The sequence below is a fragment of the Drosophila ficusphila genome, unplaced genomic scaffold (genome assembly GCF_018152265.1).
Source record: "Drosophila ficusphila isolate 14025-0441.05 unplaced genomic scaffold, ASM1815226v1 contig_414, whole genome shotgun sequence".
NCBI lineage: Eukaryota > Metazoa > Arthropoda > Insecta > Diptera > Drosophilidae > Drosophila > Drosophila ficusphila.
Genome location: NW_025064328.1, coordinates 3,437,937 through 3,460,278, shown reverse-complemented (window position 1 = coordinate 3,460,278; position 22,342 = coordinate 3,437,937). Strand labels below are relative to the sequence as shown.

Here is a 22,342-nt window from a genome sequence, read left to right as displayed (position 1 = left end):
AATAAACAAGTGAAGTAATTAAAGTAGGAGAAGTGCGAAGGGGAAAACCGTGTCATGATGAAGTGAAAATTGCATTGATCATAGGTTCTGTGACTTATGCAAGAGCGTGAATCAAGGGTGTCCATCGATCAAGCCGAGCGTTGTTTATGGATCGCCTCGACGAGGCTGTGGGTTATGTCATTAGCCATTAGCCAGCCGATCGCAGAGAGTTCTCGGAAGATGCGGTACAACCAAGAGGATGGCTTATCAGGGCAACACAATGACCTCGTCTGAGGTTTTCGAATGCCTCGTTATCTGGCTTTAGCTGTTTACCTAGGAGTCCGCAGGATTCCGTTCATTCATTCAATTTGTATCTGGAAGATACCAGATTGCCCGAAAAGAGAAACAGGGAAAGAGAGAGGGAGAGAGAGAAAGAGAGAGCACTCTGTGACTAATGTTACAGCCTGATGCAGCGGCAATACCCAGAAATCGGAGGTCCCGCGAGGCAAGGAGCGGAGTGAGCGGTAACCACTTGGCCCGAACTGATAACCATGTGCTGGTCGTGGTGTTGTTTACTTACTCCCGTTCGCCGGTTCGACCAAGAAGAGAGGAGCACTACTACTACTATATACATATATACACACATAGAGAGATCGTATCTGTGAGTGCCAGCGTGTTCGGTTTGACTGATAGCGGAATTCACGCGATACACACGCTCGCCGCTCGCTCCGGCAAAAGCGAGAATGCGTGAGTGTGTTGGTGAGAGCGGTCGGTCGAGCAGCGGGCCGAGTTCGATCATATTTATAAAAGAATCGACCGCCGTCAGTTACTCAAGCAGTCGCAGTCGTCCGCCAGAACGTTCAAAACCCGCTCGTCGCCTCTGAAAAGCCAATTCTTTCGATTTGGAAAAATCCTACGCCCAGAATCTCTGGATTCCAGATTCCAAAACGGAAAGGGGAAAAATCGTGGAAACACACACGCGTAACACACACATGTGCTGCAACTTCATGACGACGGAACCGGAACACGTTGCGTGAACAAGAAAATTCCAGTGACCGAAAAAACGCGAGCGTTAAAACGTTTCGAAAATCAAATCAAAAAAAAAAACTTAATCAAATTCAACCCGCGCCGCACACATGACCACCACATTAACCATGGTGAAAACGGGTGGTAAATACGCCAACGGTAAGTGCACACACCCCCCACTGGAGATCCACTGAGCCACCAGACCACTCTATCCAAATCCATTCGGTTTAACCGATCTCTCCGATCTGCGAGTTGTTAAACTCGGACAACTGCCCAAAGCACGTGTCTTATGTAAGCGTCGCGATCGTTCGACTTGATCCGAGCTTGTGTTGCCGGAAACCGCTTAATTGGTTCTCCAACAGCAGCACTCCCATATTTCTATCTCGATCTCGATCTCGGATCCGAGTCGCCAGTTCCCAGCTCCATTTGTAGACACACATTTTTGTGTTTCACTTTTATTTCCACCTAGCCGTTCAGCTGGAAGCGCTGCTTCAGCGGTTCAGAAATATCAGAAATAATAATGCACTCGAACAGGCCATATAGACGATATAGACAGACGACCTCCACTGCACACTGCATCCATCCGCTGCATCTACTGCATCCTCCGAGATACAATTTAATTTTTCCTCAATTTATTTACGTGCGTTGTTTTTGGTTTTGGCCTGTGATTTTTGGTTACGCTGACAAACAAAATAAAATCACATTTTAGCACTTTCGAGTGATAAAAATAAATAAAAACCAAGACAAACGAGCGGAGAGAATGAGGGGCCAGTGTTTCTGCGCCAATGAAATGAAAAACTTTAAATAGATCCCGCCATCGTCCCGGGATTGTGAGGGTGAAGGGGGGTGCGAGAGGGGTGAGAGGGGCTAAGAGGGGGGATGGCAGCCAGTTTAGTCAGCTGATAAGCCGTAAACCCAAAGACGAATCCACAGTTGTAAAAACAGTCCGCCATTTGTTCACTTACACGTTCCGCTCGCATGTGTGTGCTTCCTCCTCCTCGAAAACGAACGGTAAACATGCAGACCGAGTGGGTGGTGAATGGTATAACGGTGTAAGTGATTATCTTATCACCTTTCGGGGACCTCTGTCCGCGCCTGGAAAGCGCTCTAGTCGGCGTTCCGTTCCACATTTATCGGGGCCCCGAGTCGAGCTATCGGTTATCAATGCGGCACACTTGACTCAGTTTGTGCGCCGTGTGTCCTTCGCTTGTCCCACTAACGGACAAACTGGTGACTGTACCCCAATGCGAATGGTAATCAATCAAAATATACGCGAATACTCTATAAATGGTGGCCAATAAACACTCCAAGCTGGAGCCCTCAGCCTTTATGGCGTTCCATAAATGCTGATTGATTCGGCTGGTCGTGTATTCCGCAGAAAATTGGTTTGCAATCGTTATTTTCGACTGGGGGGTTTTAGGTGTTACCCTCTGGCACTCTTCTCCAACTCGAGACAAAAAGTTCTATATCTTGGCCATAAATTTGCTCGGTGTTACGCCTAAGGGGAAGACATTGCGCAAATAAATTTAAAAACGTGTCAGATAAAGCGTTCTCACACGACCACGAGTCATCATCGCATTCAACACAATAAACCCACACGAAAGAGACGGCGCGATCGCGGGGGAAAGAGACTGCTCAACAGACAGAAAGAGAAGGAAAGAGTGGGGCAGAGAGAGAGAGGGGGAGATAGGGGGAGCGCCACTCAAGAGGAGGAAATGGAAGTGGAAGTGGGAGAGAGCTCAAAGTTCGAACGTCAGTTTCGGTTTCGGTCAGCAATTCAAATGTGAAATTATTGGAAACACAGTAAAACTTGTATAGCTGAAATCACCAACTATGACCATAAATAAAAAAAATTACGCTGCTATTTTGTATGGTAGTTAAAGTACTTCCTATCAGCAAGTATTACTAGTGCCCTATTTTGGTTTTTCTTATCAAAAAAAAATTTTTTTTTGGTTTTTTGAATATTTTTATTGTGTCTCATTAACAAATAAACACTTCCACTAACACTTTGATTTCCTTTGTGATTTATACATATTTTTTTAAAAAACCAATTTAGATTTTGAGAAGTTTGATGGCTAGAGACTCTTGACTGTAGATTTAATTAATGGTTTCGAATCAAACTCGAGCTTGGGGTTCAATAGACTCCAGTGCCTTGTAAGGCCGCGTTGCAAGGTTGCCAGCAACGGTGGAGCAATGTTGCAATATGCACCACCCTCCCACCGCCCACCGTCCACCTGCCAGCAACAGCAACACAAACAGCAACCCACTCCTATTTATAAAGACTAAGCCATTTATGGCCAGCCAAAGTCGGGTTTAAAAATAGCCAAACGCACCAAAACCAAGCCAAAAAACAAAAATACAAAATAAAATGCATAATGGTGTTGTGCCACCGCCGGCGAGAGATCGTCACGTGAGGAACGTGGTCGGATCGGCCGATCGCCTCGAACAGGTAGTGTGGGCCACACTTACCTTATATTTAATACTTTATAGTATAGTACAGCACCGTCTCGGTGCATTTTACACAACAATAACAAAGACGGCCGACGGGTCTCAGTGTTTCAGTCTCTCAATGCTCAATGTTCAGTGCTTAGTGCTCGGATTCTCGATATTCGCCAGCCAACTTTTGGCCGAGTGGGTGTCTCTGTATACGTGATGTGGCCAACTACATACATATCTCTTTCTGGCCCGCTGGCATGTGCGTGCGCGAACAAGATTTTGACATAGTCAAAGTGTTTTATAAATAAACGCGCCCCACATACTTACATGGCTACCAGTTTGGGCTTACTGAGCAGTCGAGAGAGAAAGGCGAATGAATGGGAGAGTGAGAGAGAGAGTGGGTCTTGATAAGGTGGCTGAGAGAGATGGCCCTCCGGTATCTCTCCAGCATCCAATATGGGTAGTCATCATACTCACCTTCTTCTCTCGAATTCCAGAGAAATTCCTCGGCGTGCGGCATGTGCAGTGCATACTGTGCTTCTTCTGCCTGGCGCTGTGCTACGCTTGGAGGGCCAACCTCAGTGTGGCGATAGTCGCCATGACGGACAACAGCACCAAGCCGATCCAGAACAACACCGACCTCAGTGGGGAGGACCCCGGACTTGACCTCTTTGGTTCCCAGGTAAGTGAAGGAATCTCTGTGGATTCATCACAGTAGAAACCAAAAACTCATCAAACGCTCTGAAACTTTGATTAAAACTTGATTACTAAATGATTACTTAATTCTTAATAATTAAACGTTTTTAAGATTTTTAAGTCATTGTATAAAGGTTTCCTAGCGTTTGAAGATTTAAAAGATCCGCTATTTATTATATTTATCTAACATAATTTTTTCCCACAGAGCGTCTACAACTTCACCAAAAAACAAGGCTCCTGGATGCTTAGCAGCTTCTTTATTGGCTACGTTGTGACCCAAGTTCCAGGTGGCTACATCGCCCAGAAATACGGTGCCAAGTCGATTCTGATGTACGGATTGACCATCGCCGCCGTATTGACGATGATATCGCCGCTTTCGCTGCAGTTGGGTGGCTGGTTTGCCCTGTGCTGTGTGCGATTCGCGATGGGTCTGAGTCAGGGTGCAGTGCATCCGGCCACGCATGCGCTGCTCGCCAAGTGGTCACCCGCCGAGGAGCGCGGTCTGCTGGGAACCCTCTGCTATTCAGGAGCTCAATTCGGAACGGTGGTGATGTTGGCCACGGCTGGCTTCATCGCGGACTCCTTCCTCGGCTGGCCGAGCATCTTCTACCTTGGAGGCGCTTGTGGATTCCTGTGGGTTCTCTGCTGGTTCATTTTCGCTGCCAGCACACCCGAGGAGCATCGCATGATTTCACCGGAAGAACTGAAGTTCATCACGGACTCGCGCAGCGATGGCAAAATCCAGTCGGCCGAGAAACTTGCACCCACTCCTTGGAAGGCCATCTTCAGCTCGGCGTCCTTCATGTCGCTCCTTGTGGTGCACTGCACCCACATGTTCGGCTACTGGCTGCTGCTCACCCAGATGCCCACCTACATGAAGAACATCTACAAGGTGGACATCAAGCAGAGCGCCCTGGTCTCATCCCTTCCCTATATGGCCATGCTCCTCATGAGCTTCTTCTTCGTCTGGCTGTCTAAAGTTCTCCAGCGGAAGGAGGGCATGTCGTTGACCTTCAACCGGAAGATCTTCAACTCGATCGGCCATTGGATCCCGATGTTCTCGCTGATCGCTTTGGGATATGTGCCCCAGGATAATGCTCCGCTGGCAGTGACCCTGCTCACCTTGACCGTGGGTATCAGTGCGGCCACCTACTTGGGCTTCCAGGTGAACCACATCGATCTGTCCCCCAATTACGCCGGCACTCTGATGGGTCTCACAAATGGAGCAGCAAATGTTCTTAGTGCCATGGCTCCTTTGTTCGTCGGCTGGATGATCGAGGATGATGTAAGTTTTACCAAGTTTTAATTAGAAGATGAACAGCAAACTAATAATATATTTTTCTATAGAAAAATGTGGATGAGTGGCGTACGGTGTTCCTGTTGGCTGCCGCCTTCTACTTTGTTGGCAACCTGCTCTTCGTGATCTTCGGACGCACTGATGTCCAGTGGTGGGACTCCCCGCGGGACAACAAGGACGATGCCGAGCAGGGCACGCCACTGGCTCCCAATGTCCAGGTCAAGTAGAGGCTGGCATTGGTTTACCCAGATCACTTCCAGAATCATCCGGGCTGTTGTTTCGTAGTAGTTTCGTAGGCGTAGTTAGTTAGTTAGACACCAGACGAGCTGAAAGTTAACTTTAGTGACGATCGCGTGCTTCCATTAGCGATATTATACGGTAATTGCTTAGTCCTAAGGCAGCGTAAATTATTATTGTTTGCAGTATTTTCCATAATGTACATAATCCAAAAAAAAAAGAAGAAAAATGAATCAAACAAACCAATTAAACTTGCGACTTGAGAAAACGTTCAGTGTAAATAGGAACAAAGCCCGCGACGAGTGTATTTGCTGCTGCAACAACAACTCTAGTAATTGTTATGTTTTAGTCTTAAGTTAGGAATTAACAAAAAACAAACTTGTGATGAAAGAAAGGAAACTAAAAAAGGCAAAAAAGAATGATGAAGACAATACTAGCCATGAATAAAACAGCTCAATTTGCAGCTGCAAGAGTCAAACTGTAACGAAATCATTTGTGTTTTATTTGAACCCAGATTTGAATTTGATAATCAGTCGGCGGTGGTATATCGATAGAAGCGCACCTGTCAACTTCTCTGTAACTATCGAATATGGTGTAACAAAACAAACAGTATCCACTGTTGACTGTGGGTGAATAAAATTTTGAATTTGGGCTTAACCTGTGCTTGAGTTCAGTAAAGCCAAAATGCTCACACTTTATATCTTAAATAATTTTACTGAAATCATTTGTATAACTATTTCAAAGGTTTTTAATTTAAATATTACCCCTCAAATATCGAGGCACTTGTTAGAGCGATAGTTTCGATAGTCTCTCCTCTAACTGCGTGGGCAGCAGCTGGTGGCATTTGGTGCTATCAGCTGTTTTGTGTTTAGACGCTCATCCGAAGCGCATATTCCCCCTACCCATTACCACCCACCCCCTTGAATTAATACACATCATCTAAGTTGGCTACGTGGAAGTGATAGCACCTGAAATTGCACCTGCAATATGGTGCTCGGATGCCTGCCATGCTGCAATCGCAATGGCTACCAGCAGATAGGGAATACAGGTGAGCACAATTGATGACCTTCTGGCCTTTGTTTACGTGGATATTGCGCACTATTTCAGGTCCTCGATTCGGAGTGCGTCATCTGCAGTGCATCCTGGTGTTCTTCGGCTTGGCCGTGGCCTACTCCCTGCGCGTGAATCTATCCGTGGCCATTGTGGCCATGACGGATCGCAATGCCAGCAACCCGGACTTTCCTGTATGTGTTCAGATAAGAGCCCTGCATGAATCAACTTTATTTGATGCACACAAACCAAATAGATAGCGCGTTTATACTAGCAATCAATCAATTAACCAGGAAATTAATTTTTTTTTCCCTAGGAATTTGACTGGAACGAAAGCACCAAATCGTACCTGCTGAGCAGCTTCTTCTGGGGTTACGTGGTTACCCAGATTCCTGGCGGTTATCTATCCGCAATTTATGGTGCCAAGTTCATGCTCTTCTACGGCGTGCTCATATGTTCCTTTTTGGCCCTGCTCACACCGTTTTGTGCGGAATATGGGGGCTGGCAGCTGGTGGTGGTGTTGCGGGCAGTCCAAGGACTCTGTCAGGGCGTCATCTTCCCGTCCACACACACATTCCTGTCGAAGTGGGCGCCGGCGGAGGAGCGCGGTCGCTTGGTCGGCTACTGCTACTCGGGATCTCAATTCGGAACTGTGGTAATGCTATCCGTAAGTGGATACATTGCCTCCTCCTCGCTGGGCTGGCCCAGCACCTTCTACATTCCCGGATGCGTCGGAATCCTGTGGGCATTTGTGTGGATTTATTATTGCTCCAGTACGCCGGCACAACATCCAACCATTACGCCAAGCGAACGAAGATATATTGAATCCTCTGGACAGGCAAGAAGGCCCTCGGATGCGGGACGCGAGGAACAGCCACGGCCGCCGACTCCCTGGTGGAGCATCCTCACCTCCGGACCATTCCTGGTGCTCGTCCTCGCCCACTGTGCCAACAACTGGGGCTTCTGGACGCTGCTCACGGAGATTCCCACCTTCATGAAGAACGTCCTGGGCATGGACATCAAGAGCAATGGACCGCTATCGGCGCTGCCCTACTTCGCCATGATCCTGCTCACGGTTGTTTTCATCTGGCTGTCGGATGCACTGAAGCAAAGGGGAACAGTAATTCCCCTGGAGTTCTCCAGGAAGTTCTTCAACACGCTGGGAATGTGGCTTCCCATGCTTGCCTTAGTCGGATTGGGTTACATCACCGAGGGAGAGGCCAATGTTCGGCTGGCCATTGGATTGCTCACCGCGGCAGTGGCCACCAATTCGGCCACTTATTTGGGCTTCCATGTTAACCACATCGACCTGTCACCCAACTATGCGGGTACCTTGATGGGCATAACTAATTGCGCGGCCAACTTTATGAGCATACTGGCACCGCTGATCGTAGGACTGATTGTCTGGGATGAGGTAACGTTGAAGGACATCTTGTGATAAATATTTACTATAATTTTAAATCTTTCGCAGAAAAATCCTGCTCAATGGCGAATAGTATTCTTCTTCACCGCTTTCGTGTATTTCGTTGGCAATCTTTTGTTCATGCTTTTCGGACGCACAAGTGTTCAATCATGGAACACTCCCATCCAGACGAGAACGCCTTCGTCTAGCGGAGGAGGAGATCCAGATAACACTACCGAAGATCGAGCTCCGCTCATTGACGCATAAAAATAGTAATAGAAGACGTGGCCTAGGGATTGGTTGTAAATGTGAAACTTTTGTACCTTGAAGGCGAACCATTCCATGGAATTGATGAATCGCAATTAGTATCGTATTACTAGCTATACACATGACAATTATTTATGTCTGCAAATATACCGAATATATATATACTATTTATGTATACAGGTTCGAAAAAGGTTGTGTTGATTTTTCGTTCGTTTTTATTGGTATTTGTATTTGTATTTGCATTGTACACAACGATGTACATATGGTACAAGACTTATATGCTGGCTATGTGGTATCCTGACATAATGCTAAATCTAAGATCTATCAACTAATTGTTCTAAGTGGGAATATCAGGGGATTATCAAAGGAAGCTTAAAGAATTGTAATTTTCTGTTCTTATGGAATAATATAATTTGTGATTATATTTAAATTCCTTCTTTTCTTCGCCGTATCTCGACCCTTCGATCTGGTATTATCCTTATACTTGCTTATCCCTAACATATTTGTAGTTAAAGCTAGGTAATTACAAGTGGATACGGTCCTGTTTTTGGGCCAACGCAGCTGAAAGAGCTCTCCGATGCACCCTCTATTGTCTTGGAACCCTCTGAACCCTATCCGTATCCCCTCTGCCCCTATGTACATGGTGAATCTCTACGCCTTCCGCTGCCGGAGAAGTTCTCAGTGCTCAGTGCAGTTTGTGGTTGGCGGGCAGATCCTCGGAGCGGATGCAGCGTCCGCGGTAGCAGATCTCCGTCTCGGAGGTGACTTTGGTCGACGTCGAGGTGGCGTACACCACGTGCTCCATCAGGTCCTTGTGGAAGCTGTCCTTCTTGCCCTCCGCCGCCACGGTGGCTTCCGTGGTGGTGGCGATGGCCTCATCCACTGCCGCCTCTGTGGTTTTTTCCGCGGGCGTGGATGGACTGGTTCTCCGGATGCTCGTGTAATCCTGGCGACGCTTTCCCACAGCAGCCAGAGCAGCTGTAACAGCTTGATCATCGCTCTCCTCGATCTCGAAAAGATCGTGGAGCTGTCTCTTCACTTCGGTGAAGATGCTGGGCTGCACCTCCAGGTCGTCCACATCCGCTGCCGTGTCCATACGTCGTGTGGCACTATCCTCGCTCACGGGAAGCGTGGAGGTGATGGTGGCCTCTTCCATTCCACCGGCGGTGGTCACTTCGTACTCCTCGGGCGTTGTGGGCGAGGGTACTGTGGTGGTCGCCACCGAAGTTTCTGTCTGAGCCTCCGTGGAGGGAGTTAATGGAGTGGTGGTCTTGGCCAACTCCTCCTTTTCGCTGGCCGATTGAAGAGCGTTGTAGAGCTGAGGTCCAAGGTTCTGGGATTCGGCTGTCTCGAAGTTCTCGGTGTTATCCGAGTTACCACGGTTCTTTTTCTGCCATTTGCCACGTCTGCTAAGGCGACTAATAGTGCTGCTGGTGGATTCAGTTGTCGACTCCCCAGGGGCCTTGCCCATCACTTCCTCTAAGAGCTCCGCAAAGGATTTCTCTGGCCTGTGAAAAATTGATTTAGTACTTAGTTATTTAAATCAATTAATATTCTTACTTCAGATTGGGTGCCATGATGGTTGTGCGCTGAACCGCAGATCCTCCAAGATCAGCAGCCACATTTACTTCATAGGTTTCCGGCTGATTGGTTGGTCCTGCGGTCACAATCTCCGGCTCACTTTCGAAATTGTGCGTCTCAGTTTTGTACTTGGGACTCAGGGGTTTGAAGCTGTTGGAATTGCTGTTGCCATTGGCTGATTCCGAAGATGGCGACCACTGGGATTCCTGACCCTCCAGTTGGAAGGGCTGCTTGTAACGACGGCGTTGAGTGATAGGAGACTTTGGGGAATAATTTAATTAGTAAAAGTATTTAACAATTATTAGAATATAAACTTACCACTGTCGCCTCCTTGTCCTTTGACTCTTGGTTGCTGTAGCGACTCAGCTTGCGGAGATTTGGCTTGTGGGTAATGGGTTCGGATTCTTCCTCGGGCGCCACTGTTGAAGAGGAAGCAGGATGCGTAGGACGACGCTGACGCTGGCGCACCTTCACCACTCGACGAGGTGGTAGTCGAGAACGGATCTGAAGTTTAAAAAAAGTTTCGATAAGTAAAGAAAGATAGTGAAAAAAGAAATTTACCAAGAGATCTTACCGATGGCCTCTCCTCCGATGGCGTGGTGGTGGTCAATGGAGCCTCTGTGGTCGTGGTTGTGCGCAATCGTGGATAGTTTCTCCTCACAAATGGCGATCGACGCGTTGTCGTGGTTGTGGTCAATGGAGCTTCAGTGGTTGTGGTTGTCGTGGTCGTCGTGGTTGATGGCGTTGTGGTGGCCAGAGTGGTGTAGATGGGGCTCACCTCGTTGCGCACGATGGCCTCCGTCGGGCTGAGATCCTCCTGGTTGGGGAAGTAGCCGGGTCCGTAGTTATCCTTCGAGAACTCCTGGTAGTGCTGGGCAATCTGCATGGGTTCCAGAAGATTGGCGGGGAATCCGCTCTGCTCGTTTCCACTGTTATCGATACTGTTGCTCGGGGTCACCGTGTAAACTTGTTGGGATTCCGAGGCGGGTCCTTCGGTAGTGGCCTGGACATCATAGGAACTGGGAATCGCCGTGGGACTGGTAGGTCGTCGCGAAGAAGCCTTGAACACCGGATAGTTCTGCTTGAGCACATCTCGCTGGTAGTCAATATCCTGATCCTCTTGAGGTTTGCCGTGCTTCGATCCCTTCCTGGGTTTCGTCTTTAAAGTTTGACGTTCCTCGGTTGTTGGCCTATAGCGAATGCGATTGGGATTCCTGATGAGTGGATTACGGGCACTGGTTGGTCGACGAGTGGGTGCCACTGCCGATTCATCGCCATTATCTCCGCTGCCCGAGGAAGCACCAGAATCTGGTGCAGTAGTTCCCCGACTGCTGTATGGCCTCCTGATTCGGTGGGTGGGCAGCTTACCACTCGATTCGGATTCCGAGTAGGAAACAGAAGATGTCACCTTGGTTACAGCTGGTTTACGAGTGCGAAGCACTGGTCTCCTGGTTGGTCGCGTTTCGGGTTCCGGTTCAGCAAATGGAGTAGTTGCAACGGCTGGCTGCAACTTATCCTTCTCCTGCAGATTGTTCACCAAACCGGGAATATCTGGGGTCAAAGGAGGCAGCTCGGAGGGCACATGATACGGATTCGGTTCGTACTCCACATTGCTGTTGTCCAGAATTTCGTTTTGAACTTGGCTGTAGTGAGGGCGATGGTTCAGAGGAGCCTGCTGATCCACATTGTTGTAACCCACATCCGAAGTGGTCACCGGAACTGCAGCGGGAGTATAGAGATTCACGCGGTGCTTGGTCTTGATTCTCTGAGTGGTGGTTGTGGGCAGAGGTGCCTCATAGTCCGCAGTACTTGGGGAGTACTCGAAAGGAGGACTTGTGGTCAGAGGTCGCTGGCGGAAGGCATCCTGCTGACGGAAGTACTGCTTCATGCGGTGCTCTTCCTCGGTGGATGCAGTTGGCGGACGGGTGGTCAAACGAGGAAGCTGCTCCTGCACTGGTTCCTGAACATACTGCGGATACAGCTGACCACTCGATCCGGGGAACTCGATCTGAGGTCGCGTACTGTACGTAAACAGAGATTGTGGAGCAGCCGTGGTGGAAGTGGTGGATGAAGTGGTGCTCGTGGTGGAGGTGCTCGACGTGGAACTGGTGGTGGCTTTGCTGCCCAGAGTCTTGAAGAAGTCATCGCCTCCAATCTGGTTGAGGGTATCGAAGGGATTCTGAGTTTGGGGCTTCGAAGGCGTTGGACGATAGGCGTTCTGTGGCGTTTGGACATTCTGGGGTCGCTTCTTCTTGTGTCGCTCCTGTTTGGCGGGATTCTTGGGTGAGCTCACCTCCTGGATGCCATCCTGCACGTAGTAGTAGCTGAACTTGTTGCCTCGCTCGGGAGCTTGTCCAGGAGCCAGGATCTGTGATGGAGTGGTGGTCTCGAAGGGATTGCGAGTGCTGCTCACAGGGGCATAAGGACGATGAGGTCTCGCAGCTGGCGACAATTGCTGACTGGAAGCGATGTCCTTAGCCCTGTTGACCACAATCGAACCCACATGCGGTTCCGGCAGCAGGATCTTGTTAAAGCCATTGGGAGTACGGTAACTCAGAGGAGCCACAAAGAAGGACACATCACTCAGATCGCGATTGGAAGTGAGTTGCGAAAGGTAAGGCAGATCGAACTTGACATAACCATCGGGAATTGGCATTCCAGCGGGTCCCACAAAAATCTCCGGAGTTTGTTTAGTGGGTGAATCAATTACGGAGATGCTGTGGGCATTCCTCAAGGCAGAAACCACATCCGATTGAGAGGGTCTGGAGCTGGATCTCAACAAAAACATGGCCAAGGGAGGCTGATGGGCCTTGGGTTTCGGTTTTGCTGTGGTGAACTGCGTTTGAGTTTGCGACTGAAGTTGCGGCTGCGGCTGTCCGAAGCTCTGGAAAATGGTCTGCGGCTGACTGGTGGTGGTACTTGGCCTCAAGGTGGTTCCCGAACTGAAGAAGTCACTGCCCACACTGGGATCCTGAGTGTAGAACTGGTTGATCTGGTAGGGATTCACCGCCGGCAGACCAGGATTCACATTGAACTTATTCACCTCGAAGTTGGAGTTCGATTGAGAACCGGATTGCTGACGCTGCTGGTTGTACAAAGTATCGTAGGGCACATAGAGCAATTGGACGTCCTGATCCCTGGAAGAAGTTGGAGCACTCGAGGGAGCTGCCTTGTTGGATCCAAAGAGAGTATCTGGTTCAGGATCCACTGGAAAAACTTGCGGGGTAACACTCTGCAGAGAAGGTTGAGTTGGCAGTGGTTTTCCCAAAGTTTTCGGAGGCAGAATGTCCTGCACGTAATTCTGCTGATGGAGTGGCTTGTTCAGAGCCTGAGCCAAGGGCTTCTGGGAACCCAGAGAGTGGAACTCCGAGCCAAAAGGTTGACTCTGCTGTCCGTAAAGAGATGGAGGACTGAACAGGGAAGAAGGCGCCGGGAATCCTGCAGCTCCTGCTCCGAAAGTGTGCTGAATTTGGTAGCCCGTTTGAAGAGTTGGAGGCGCCTGAGCCTGTCCTTCATTGTTTCCATGGAAGGGCATCTCGAACTTGAAGAAGGACTGCGACGTGGGCTCCTGACCCACTCCAGATCCTTTCAGGCTGGACGATGGTGGTGCCTGGCGAAGAGGCAGCGCCTGACTTCCTCCATTGGGGAACCTCTGGAACTGGAAGGGATAGTCGAACTGGGAACCCGTCTTGGTCAGATCACCAAATCTGGCACTCGGTGGAAAGGTTTGCGAGTAGGTCAGCACTCGACCGTTTCCCGTGCGATCCTTGCTGCCATCCAAAGGTTGTGCCAAGGGAATCCAATCCAAAGAATCCGTATCGGAGGTGGCCACATTCTCCAGTTGCCGCGACCATTTTGCAGAGGATTCCTGGTTTTGAGCCAAAGTAGCCGTGGCTAAAAAAGCACAGCCAGGCGGCGGTGAGTTGCATGCCTCGCTTCATAGCTGAAGTGCCTAGAAAAAATAAAAGAAACGAATATAATATAATACAGCAATTAGATCTACAAAATATTGGTGAAAATATTTCCAATGAGCGAACAATGGTATATAGGAAAGTAATTTGAACGTTATAGTTTTTTAATAACCTAATGAAAACATCATACAAAACATCTTAATATATAATTAAACGAAAATGTATGTCAATAAACCCAAAATACTTCACCAACAAACTCTTTAGCAAAAGCTTGTAAAGATTTGTAGACGAATATTGTGCTTAATTAATTTTTGCACGCCAAGTTTGGCATTCGAAAATGCCAATTTTGGAAGCAGATCAAGAGTTCAACTATTGTTATTCTAGATCTAAAACAAATGTTTATAAAAATGTGCAAATGGTGTGCCATTTTAAGCAACAATTATGGAAATTTCACAATGGCGAAACCAAAACTCTAATGAATTGCAGGTGGTTCTTTTGGCCAAATCAAACAACTTCGGCAAAAGGTCACAAATGGTGGAAATGCCAGAAACTATAATGCCAAAACTTCGAAACCGGAACACCCAGAACCGGTAACTAATAGTCCCTTGTAATTATACCAGACCAAATGCAAATCTGCAGAAATCTCTGTTCAGATTGCTAATTAAATCTTTTCTCATAGCATTCCAGTTTGATTTCGCAACTTATGGCCAAGGTCGCTGGGCGTTGAATGCAGTTTGATTTTCAATTCTGATCGATTTGCATTTTTTTTTTGCATTTTCATGATCGCCAGCGACTTGGGGGCAAGTGAAAGGTTTCTCCCCGTTTCGCTGGCTGGGTTGTAAATCAAGAGATAATTGCCGGGGTCTTGGTCTTCGCTCCGGCATCTGGATTTTGTTTTTATTTTTTTCTTTCTTTCGTTATTTACTGGCTCTTTGGTGTGGCAAGTGTAACTGTCGGCTGTGCAACTGGTCGGCTAGCGGGCCTTCCATAACTGCCAGCCAAGTGGCCATAATTGTGCGCTCGTTTTCATTTGGCCAATGCGAGAAATTGCAATAGTTAAGGCGAAATGGCAGTGGCTGCGGCTTTTGGCGTGGCTTTGTTTAATGCGCCATTGGGTAGCCATGATCCATGAACCGCGATCAATGATCGGCGACAGATTTCCTCATTGCGAAAACGGTTTTGCATGCGACTCGCTGGGATGCTAATTGCGTCATCAGCCGGCGTAATCATTGGGTCTCTTTAAATTATATTTTTGTTGTATTTATTATTATTTCTTTTTTTTTTTTGTGAAGCCAAGAGCCCGCCAGAAGATTCGCGAGCATATATGAATATGGAAAACGAAAGTGAGGCTGGCAACAACCGACCAAACCTGACCACTGACCATTGGCCAAGTTAACACACACTCACACACACACTCACACCGCACAACTGCAGATTGGCGAGCACTTTCGTTTTCACTTTTCCACTGAATTAATCGCACATACTCGTATGTGTTTGTATTTGCCCCCTGAACGAACGGATGCCGCATTAAATGGGTTAAACGAAAGCAAAAGTCCGCAAAACAACGAAAACGAAAAACAGTAAAAATAATGCGAAATATCGTAACAGCGTAAAACGGAACTTGCAGCGGTGCAGCCAAACGGGAGAGCACTGTCTACAGGTGGCACAGTGAAAGAAGAAAGTTCAGTGTGCTATTAAACGGCGGCCGACGGAGCGGGATGGCAGGAAAAATAATAGAAATTAGACTCACTTGCGGTCAATATTTCGGACCGCCGCTCCGAAAACAAAACCAGTTATCAAAAGGTTCAACAAAGCAAATAGCGTCACACCTCACTGACTCTTATTTTTTTTTATTTCTTCAGAGAGGCGGCACTGCACTTGAAATCATCGAAAGTGAAATGTGACAATGCCCTCGGAAAGCGGCATGTCTGGGCTCCAGGTAACTGGCAATTTCCCTTTCATTTCGGACCAAAAAAAGGAAAAAAAACACAACACATCTGGCGGAATCGAAGCGGACTTTCCTCGGGGGCGTGTATCTCTCGGATTAATTGCGCGACAGGCCCAGGTAGTTGACCACAAACCACTGAGCCGGATGTAAGTAGCCGAAAAAGTTAAGCCTCTTAGCGATACACTTCTGTAATCCGCGAAGGGATTATAATCCACGGTCTGGCATTGACATTGTTTCATCGCTTTGCTGATCATTTGGGTGTGATTTAATTGGATTACATACTATTCAACACCACACTGTACACTGTACACCACACCCCACACCACACCCATTTAATCCGCGGGGGAGGCAAGGTCACTCCGTTGTTGACTTACCATAAACAGCGGCAGCAGTCGACAGCTAAGTAAGTAACTAACTTGGCCCGGAGTTCGTCGAGGTAACTGCAAAGCAGAGCAAACCGAAACACAATGTGGCATTAGTTGGCGGGTAATTAAAAGGGATGCAAATAATGGGGACTACGAGATGTGGTAATGCCACCTGCAGATACAGATACATTTGCCACTCAGTTTCTTGGTCTCTCAGTTTCTAGAGCTCTGGCTTTAATTGCAACTGGAGGCTGCAACGGCCACGCTCAGATGGCCACACACAAAAAGCACACACAACAAACACACACCTACTTCACGTTCACTTTGGGGCTTATTTTCTGGGCTGATTTTTTTTGGCAACGCCTGCGGATCTGCAGCTGGTTTATTAGAGCGCAAATAACCCAGAATGTGCGTGACCCAAGTGACTCACTGTTGGCCAACACACATTTGCACAATTTGCACATTAATACTTATTAACAGATTGTTTGGCTGCATTGCCGAAATCAGGTATCTCCAAGATACAGTTACAGTGACGGCCAATTAGCGTGACTGACTAACGAGGCTCCCGGGATTGATGGCCATCGTATATTGTTTCTGCCGCTGGGCGGGCAAAACGCATAAATTATGCAGAGCCAATGAACCCGTCGCCAAACTCAACACACAACACAGAAAAAAAAATTCAAATAAAAACACAAAAAACGAAAGCGACAATGAAAATGCACTTTTCTGTCTGCTGGCTGCCATTCAGGGGGCGTTTCTGCCGGAAAGAGCCCCAATGCCCAATACCAGAAGGAAAACGGACGGAAAATCACTCATTTCTTGTACGGCGGCTAATTCCTCAAATTTTATGCCACAGCGACCCCGAAGAAATGTTCGAAATTATTAAACGAAATGTAAATTTCACGCAACGCTCAGGAGGCAAAAAAAAAAAAAAAACAAAAACTTTCATTTCTCGCTGCTTTCCAAATGAGGTAAGTGGTTGTTGTTGTTGGTGGTGCTGATGGCGGAGGTGGTGCCTGCGGTGGTTGTGATGGCATTAGTATTGATGGCACCTGCTCAGCAAACCAAAACACGACTTGCGTAATCCCAAGAATTTATGCTCGAGCATTTGAAAGCGAAAGCATTTCTCTTTTTTAAGTTTAGGTTTGATATTTGGAATGCGGGGGAGCGGCAGTTGCGCAACTCCACAATAATAAACCGGATATGTTGACGAGCGGAATTCGCCGTTTTAAATGGCCTAAACGGTTTAAATGGCTTATCACCCCGCTCATCGCAAATCGAATTGCGCAAACGATGGGCCAAGCTAATTACACAAACTCTCTTGCCACAGGCCGCATCGCCACTGAGCCGCAGATAACTGTCCCAAATCCAAAAAAAAACAATGTGACAATTGCAACAGAGCAATGCTTGGATACTACCAACTCCATCTATATATATACTCTATACGAGTATAAGTATATGAAAAACCATAAAGCAAGCGCTGACAAAACAAAGCAGCAGGCAACTGGAGCAGCAGCTGAAGAAAGCAAGAGTGGCTTGGCAGAAAACCATATAGCACTCGTACCCATACCCATACCCGTACTTGTTGGCCAGGTCTTAAAGTCGGGCTCATTCTGGCCCAGACCAGACTTGTGCAATGCGGTGCGGCAAGAAGGGGTATCCACATAAACCGCCTGCCGCAGATATATTCGTATTCGTATGCCCAGATGAACATTAGCAATCAATCCACATCCGTGACCAAGACAAGAGTGTGAGAAAAAATTCAGTAGGCCAAGACACTTCAACTTGTCGGTGGGTTTAGAAGGAAAACAAAAAAAAAAAGAGTAGAAAAAAAAACCAAGCGGAGACAAAACGGAGCAAAAAGCCTCAAATGGTTGCCTTGTCTCAGCAGCCGGGTGCTGACTAATCAACTGTGTGGGTTTTCCGGGGGAAAAGAGGGGAGTTAGAGGGGAGTGGTGTCTTTTGGGGGCTTTGGGGGCCGCACATGCAACGGCAAATCACGACTTGGATCCAACAGACCAGCAATAAATGCCCGGCCTGGAAGCCATTTGAATTGAATTTTTTTTTCGCCACAGCTAAATGCACTTCGGATCTGATATTGCTGAATGCATGGCAATTACTCACGTTTAGAATTCAGTGCGTGTCACAAGTGCTGGATAATTGTTGCTGTTTTGAAAGACCGCTGAGCATAATCGATATTAATCTTTGAAATCGGATAGTCACCACTTGGCTGGCGAAATTACTTCATTCGCCAGATGACTTACATTAACACGAACAAGATTTTATAGTGGGTTTGAACTGCAAGTTAAAATCTATTTAAGATTTAGCATCTGATTTTTATAACACTTAATTTGATTCGTTACCTATGGCATTTGTAATTTATGAACTTTTTAATTGGTTGGGATGTAAAACTGTATTAATGACTGACTGTTTCTATTAAATAACCAGCCGCATATAATTGGTAAATTAACTTTTAATATAGGCAAATTATTGTAATTAAGCCGCACTTAACAGATAACAAAACCGACCTAGCTGTAATAATTTCTCAATTTAACAACTAATTAAAGTAAGTGAGTGACCAAAGCCTCCGACCATTGGGTTCTGCAACACATTCCGGCGAACAAAGCCGACTAATGAGTCAAGTTCGGGTCCTAAGTCTTTTGTTTGGCCCGCTGGGAAAGTGGTAATCCCGCCGAAGCTCGCCGCTTGACAAATTGAATACTTTGCGGTTGAGTAATTGAAAGCCGTGAAAGACGGAGACCACACGTAGGTCGGATCGACGATGGGCACGTGCTGAGTGGTGGAAGCTTCTGCAGCTACGCAAAGTCATTCGCACGTTTCACTTTCATTGGTTTTGGGATGGAAAAGGGGGGGAAATGGGGGGGAAAATCGAGGCGGCGGTGGAGGAATCAGTGGCAAATAAACACATCAGGCGCCACATTAAGACATGACAATAAATAAAGAAAAAGTGAGTCCGAGTGGTATTATATTTTCTTGACACTTTCGCGAGTTTTGTTTTATACCCCGCCATCTTTTGCCCCTCTCTGTTGCCACCGTTTCTCATTCATTGGCATTGGCCAATGCGGCGGCTACGTGATTTCAGTTTTGCAGTCCGCTGCCAAAGGCTACGATGTGGATTCAGATGGACGTGGCCTAAGCAATTGGCCGGCCGGCGGCCATCGCCTGCGTTTATTGTAATTAGAAAGTATTTAATTTCGAAAACGCTGACCGCTCGCACATAAAAAATGTTCGCATAAAAATAAATATAAATATAAAACGGAATAACAACGAAGCAGAAGAAGCGACAAACGCGTGGTTATTTATTTTTTCCGCTCTTCTGTCGAAATCACAAACAAACGAATAAGTGCGCACATTAGTTCCGTTAAGATCTGAACCCAGATCGGAGATTAGGGAAGAGAAATGTCTGTTTGTGGAGGGCATAGAGCTCCACAAATGTAAATTGGCTCGATAAACAAGATTTTTCATGTCCGAAACCAAAAGTTTCTCCTGGTGAAAATTGGGTTAATGAAGTGCAGATGAAGATGGAAAACTAACGAACCCAAAGAATACTGATGGACCAGTTTCTTTCTTTCTGTTTTTCGTTTTTGTTTTTCTGGTCAGGGGTCTCCGGCACCTTATCTCGTTAATGAGGAAGTCTGGCCATAAAGCTTGACTCAACTTGACTCTCTAGAGGATGGATCGCTATTTACTGTCTGCAGTTTGCTGGATTAGACGGATGGATGAATGGATGGATGGTTGGTTGGATGGTTGGACCATCGGTCTTTGGGCAAACAAATTGCATGCCAGTTAACGAGTGTCGGTGGGCAAAAACAAAATGAAATTTCCAAATAATTAGAGCATGAAAAAATAAACAGCAAAATTGCCAAGACAGCCAAATGCGTTGAGTGTGTGGTTAGCTTACTGGAGACTACAAATTTCTATTCGCCTTTTTTGGCAAAAAAAAAAAAAGAAATAAAATAAACACACTTACCACTCTCCTCTGCAGCTTCTGCTTCTTCTTCCTGGACAGCAGCTAATGTTTCTCTTTCACTTGTCTTAATTCAATTAAGACCTTAATTTGCCCAGCTAGCCAAATTAGCAGCAATCCAAGCGTTTTACTTTTAATTAAATCTTTTATTTGATTTTTTTAACTATTCAATTTCACTTTTGAATACACTTGAAACGGCAGGAAGCTCACGCACTTTCGGCAAAAGACAGATGCAAGTCAAATGTCGCTGGTACCACTGTGCGTATACTCGATACGTATGAGTGTTACACTTACAGATCAAGTTATTAGCTTGCTTTAACAGTTAGCCGGAGCTGGTTTTTAGCCGCGTCTGCATCGTTGGCGTGCCGTTAACAGACTGAAGAAATGAAAAGCGTCGCGGGCCAAAGTAAGTAAGAGTGGTTCGCTCGTGGTTTTCATCCAAGTGCCGCAAAGTCGACGTCGCTGCCTCGGTTGGCAGAGCAGCCGCAGTCGCAGTCGCCGTCGCCGTCGACGCAGGCGTCGGCTCAAAGCCAAGTGGCTGTTTTTTTTTTTACAGCTTTTGGGCCAGCAAAAGACTTGGCCAACGAACAGGCAAATGATCCTAACTCAAAAGAGATCCTCCATTGATGTGTTGTGGCTTATTAAAATCAGATGGTGGGAGGCGGGGAGGTGGCTACAATTCGAGGGGGAGTGTCCACAAGAATGCACTAAATGCAAATCAACTTGGCCATAAATGCTAACATGTTTTAGCATTAGTTGCGGCGATGCTGTTCCAGTTTTGCAATTTGCTTGCGACAAGTTTTTCGTTTTATCGCTTTTTTTGCTGGGAAAATCGATCCGACTGTGTGGGTCCCATGAATCGTGTTACACCCCTCGCTGATATATATATATCCACGATCGTATGGCAGACATAACAACAATTCCAATAATTCTGACTCAGTGCCATGCGATTTGAGAGCCGTGCATCTAGCTTTTAATTGGCTTTTTAGGCTTTGCTCTGCAGCCAAGGTCGTTTTGTTGATACACAAATTCCATTATGAGTTTAATTGAATTGTTTGTTTTGGTTTGTTTTTTTTCATGTGCGTTTCTTCCTCGTATTTTTGGTTGGTTTGTTAGGAAACCTATAAACCGATTGATATTTACCAATTAAAATGCGTGGAAACCATATTTTTGACTGACTGACCTTTGCCGGCTTTTCTTTGTTACCAATAAGTTACAGACTTATTGAAAGCCATAATTAAAACGAGTGCCAAGCTTTGTGTGACAAGCTTAAGTATATGGTAGAGTTAGTTGCCATAACTACATAATTATATATATTGAAAAACATGTAATTTATGGTAGCGTTTTCTCCATTTTTGGCTTGAAAAAGGATTGGCAATCGTTGCTCTAAATGTGCAAAAAATTAAAACAAATTATTTATTAATTTTACTAAGTGTTATTTTAGTTAATAAATACTCAATATATTAATTCCGTTTCGTATATTTAAGTACAAATTAATAAACATTCTTATAATCCTCATAGTTATACCCTTTTCTTGCTGTGTGCTAAGTTTGTTGGCAAATATTTTGTGGTCTGCAAGAATTGGCCTTAAAAAGAGGTCGTTTTCAGCTTCTTTGACGGGCAATTAAAATATTCTCATACCGGCGGCCGAACAATTTCCGCTAAGCAAACAATTGTCTAAGTGAGACGTTTCTGGATCGTAGAAATTGAGTTAATTAGCATATTATTCAGGCGTCCGCCATTATCCATTACGTGGATTGGGTAACCCAAACGCGGGACGCTCTGCGTTCGCTTTTCTTTCGCAGTTTCCAATTCAATTTTCCAGCAACGGCATTTGGCGAGTGCATTGACAGGAGCAAGAGCAAGAGCTTCGCCGCAAATCCAATCAGTCAACTTGTCATAATGCCAGCCCACCTGTCTGTTTGCGACGCCCCAGGTGGGCGTGAGTTATGTGCGGACTGATGACGTACGAGGAAGGTCTCCACCTTGCGGCCAAAGTTATGTGACGGGGCTTTTCTATTCGGCGATCATTCAACCGCGACCGCCTCGCACTTCCGCTCGCTGATATTTCGCCATTAGAACAAAGCACTTTCACCACGCCAACGGAGCCCAAGAATCAATCGAATTGAATTGTATTCCATCGAATTGAATTGATTTAG

General features: G+C 46.6%; 3 protein-coding genes across 3 annotated transcripts; 2 read left to right on the top strand and 1 right to left on the bottom strand.

Moving 5' to 3' along the window:
* The first annotated feature begins 788 nt into the window (after window positions 1–788).
* On the top strand, window positions 789–6,160 carry LOC108087845 (putative inorganic phosphate cotransporter). The gene is made up of 4 exons (XM_017185425.2): window positions 789–1,164; window positions 3,939–4,123; window positions 4,343–5,422; window positions 5,485–6,160. The coding sequence occupies exons 1-4, from the start codon at window positions 1,116–1,118 to the stop codon at window positions 5,659–5,661; spliced, it is 1,491 nt and encodes a 496-aa protein (XP_017040914.1). The 5' UTR covers window positions 789–1,115; the 3' UTR covers window positions 5,662–6,160.
* Window positions 6,161–6,504: 344 nt separating this feature from the next.
* LOC108087835 (putative inorganic phosphate cotransporter) lies at window positions 6,505–8,580 on the top strand. The gene is made up of 4 exons (XM_017185409.2): window positions 6,505–6,719; window positions 6,779–6,915; window positions 7,038–8,135; window positions 8,193–8,580. The coding sequence occupies exons 1-4, from the start codon at window positions 6,659–6,661 to the stop codon at window positions 8,388–8,390; spliced, it is 1,494 nt and encodes a 497-aa protein (XP_017040898.1). The 5' UTR covers window positions 6,505–6,658; the 3' UTR covers window positions 8,391–8,580.
* A 2-nt stretch (window positions 8,581–8,582) lies between these two features.
* On the bottom strand, window positions 8,583–20,568 carry LOC108087834 (mucin-5AC). The gene is given in 7 exon segments (XM_017185406.2): window positions 8,583–9,898; window positions 9,951–10,231; window positions 10,290–10,475; window positions 10,546–13,872; window positions 13,874–13,923; window positions 16,205–16,270; window positions 20,187–20,568. Coding segments are annotated over 5 exon segments (4,656 nt in total). The 5' UTR covers window positions 13,913–13,923; window positions 16,205–16,270; window positions 20,187–20,568; the 3' UTR covers window positions 8,583–9,075.
* Window positions 20,569–22,342: the final 1,774 nt, after the last annotated feature.

Coding starts and splice junctions, on each gene's coding strand:
- LOC108087835 (XM_017185409.2), top strand. CDS start 6,659: ATGGTGCTCGGATGCCTGCCATGCTGCAATCGCAATGGCTACCAGCAG. Junction 6,720..6,778: donor CCAGCAGATAGGGAATACAG/GTGAGCACAATT, acceptor GCACTATTTCAG/GTCCTCGATTCGGAGTGCGT. Junction 8,136..8,192: donor GACTGATTGTCTGGGATGAG/GTAACGTTGAAG, acceptor AATCTTTCGCAG/AAAAATCCTGCTCAATGGCG.
- LOC108087845 (XM_017185425.2), top strand. CDS start 1,116: ATGACCACCACATTAACCATGGTGAAAACGGGTGGTAAATACGCCAAC. Junction 4,124..4,342: donor TTGACCTCTTTGGTTCCCAG/GTAAGTGAAGGA, acceptor TTTTTCCCACAG/AGCGTCTACAACTTCACCAA. Junction 5,423..5,484: donor GCTGGATGATCGAGGATGAT/GTAAGTTTTACC, acceptor ATTTTTCTATAG/AAAAATGTGGATGAGTGGCG.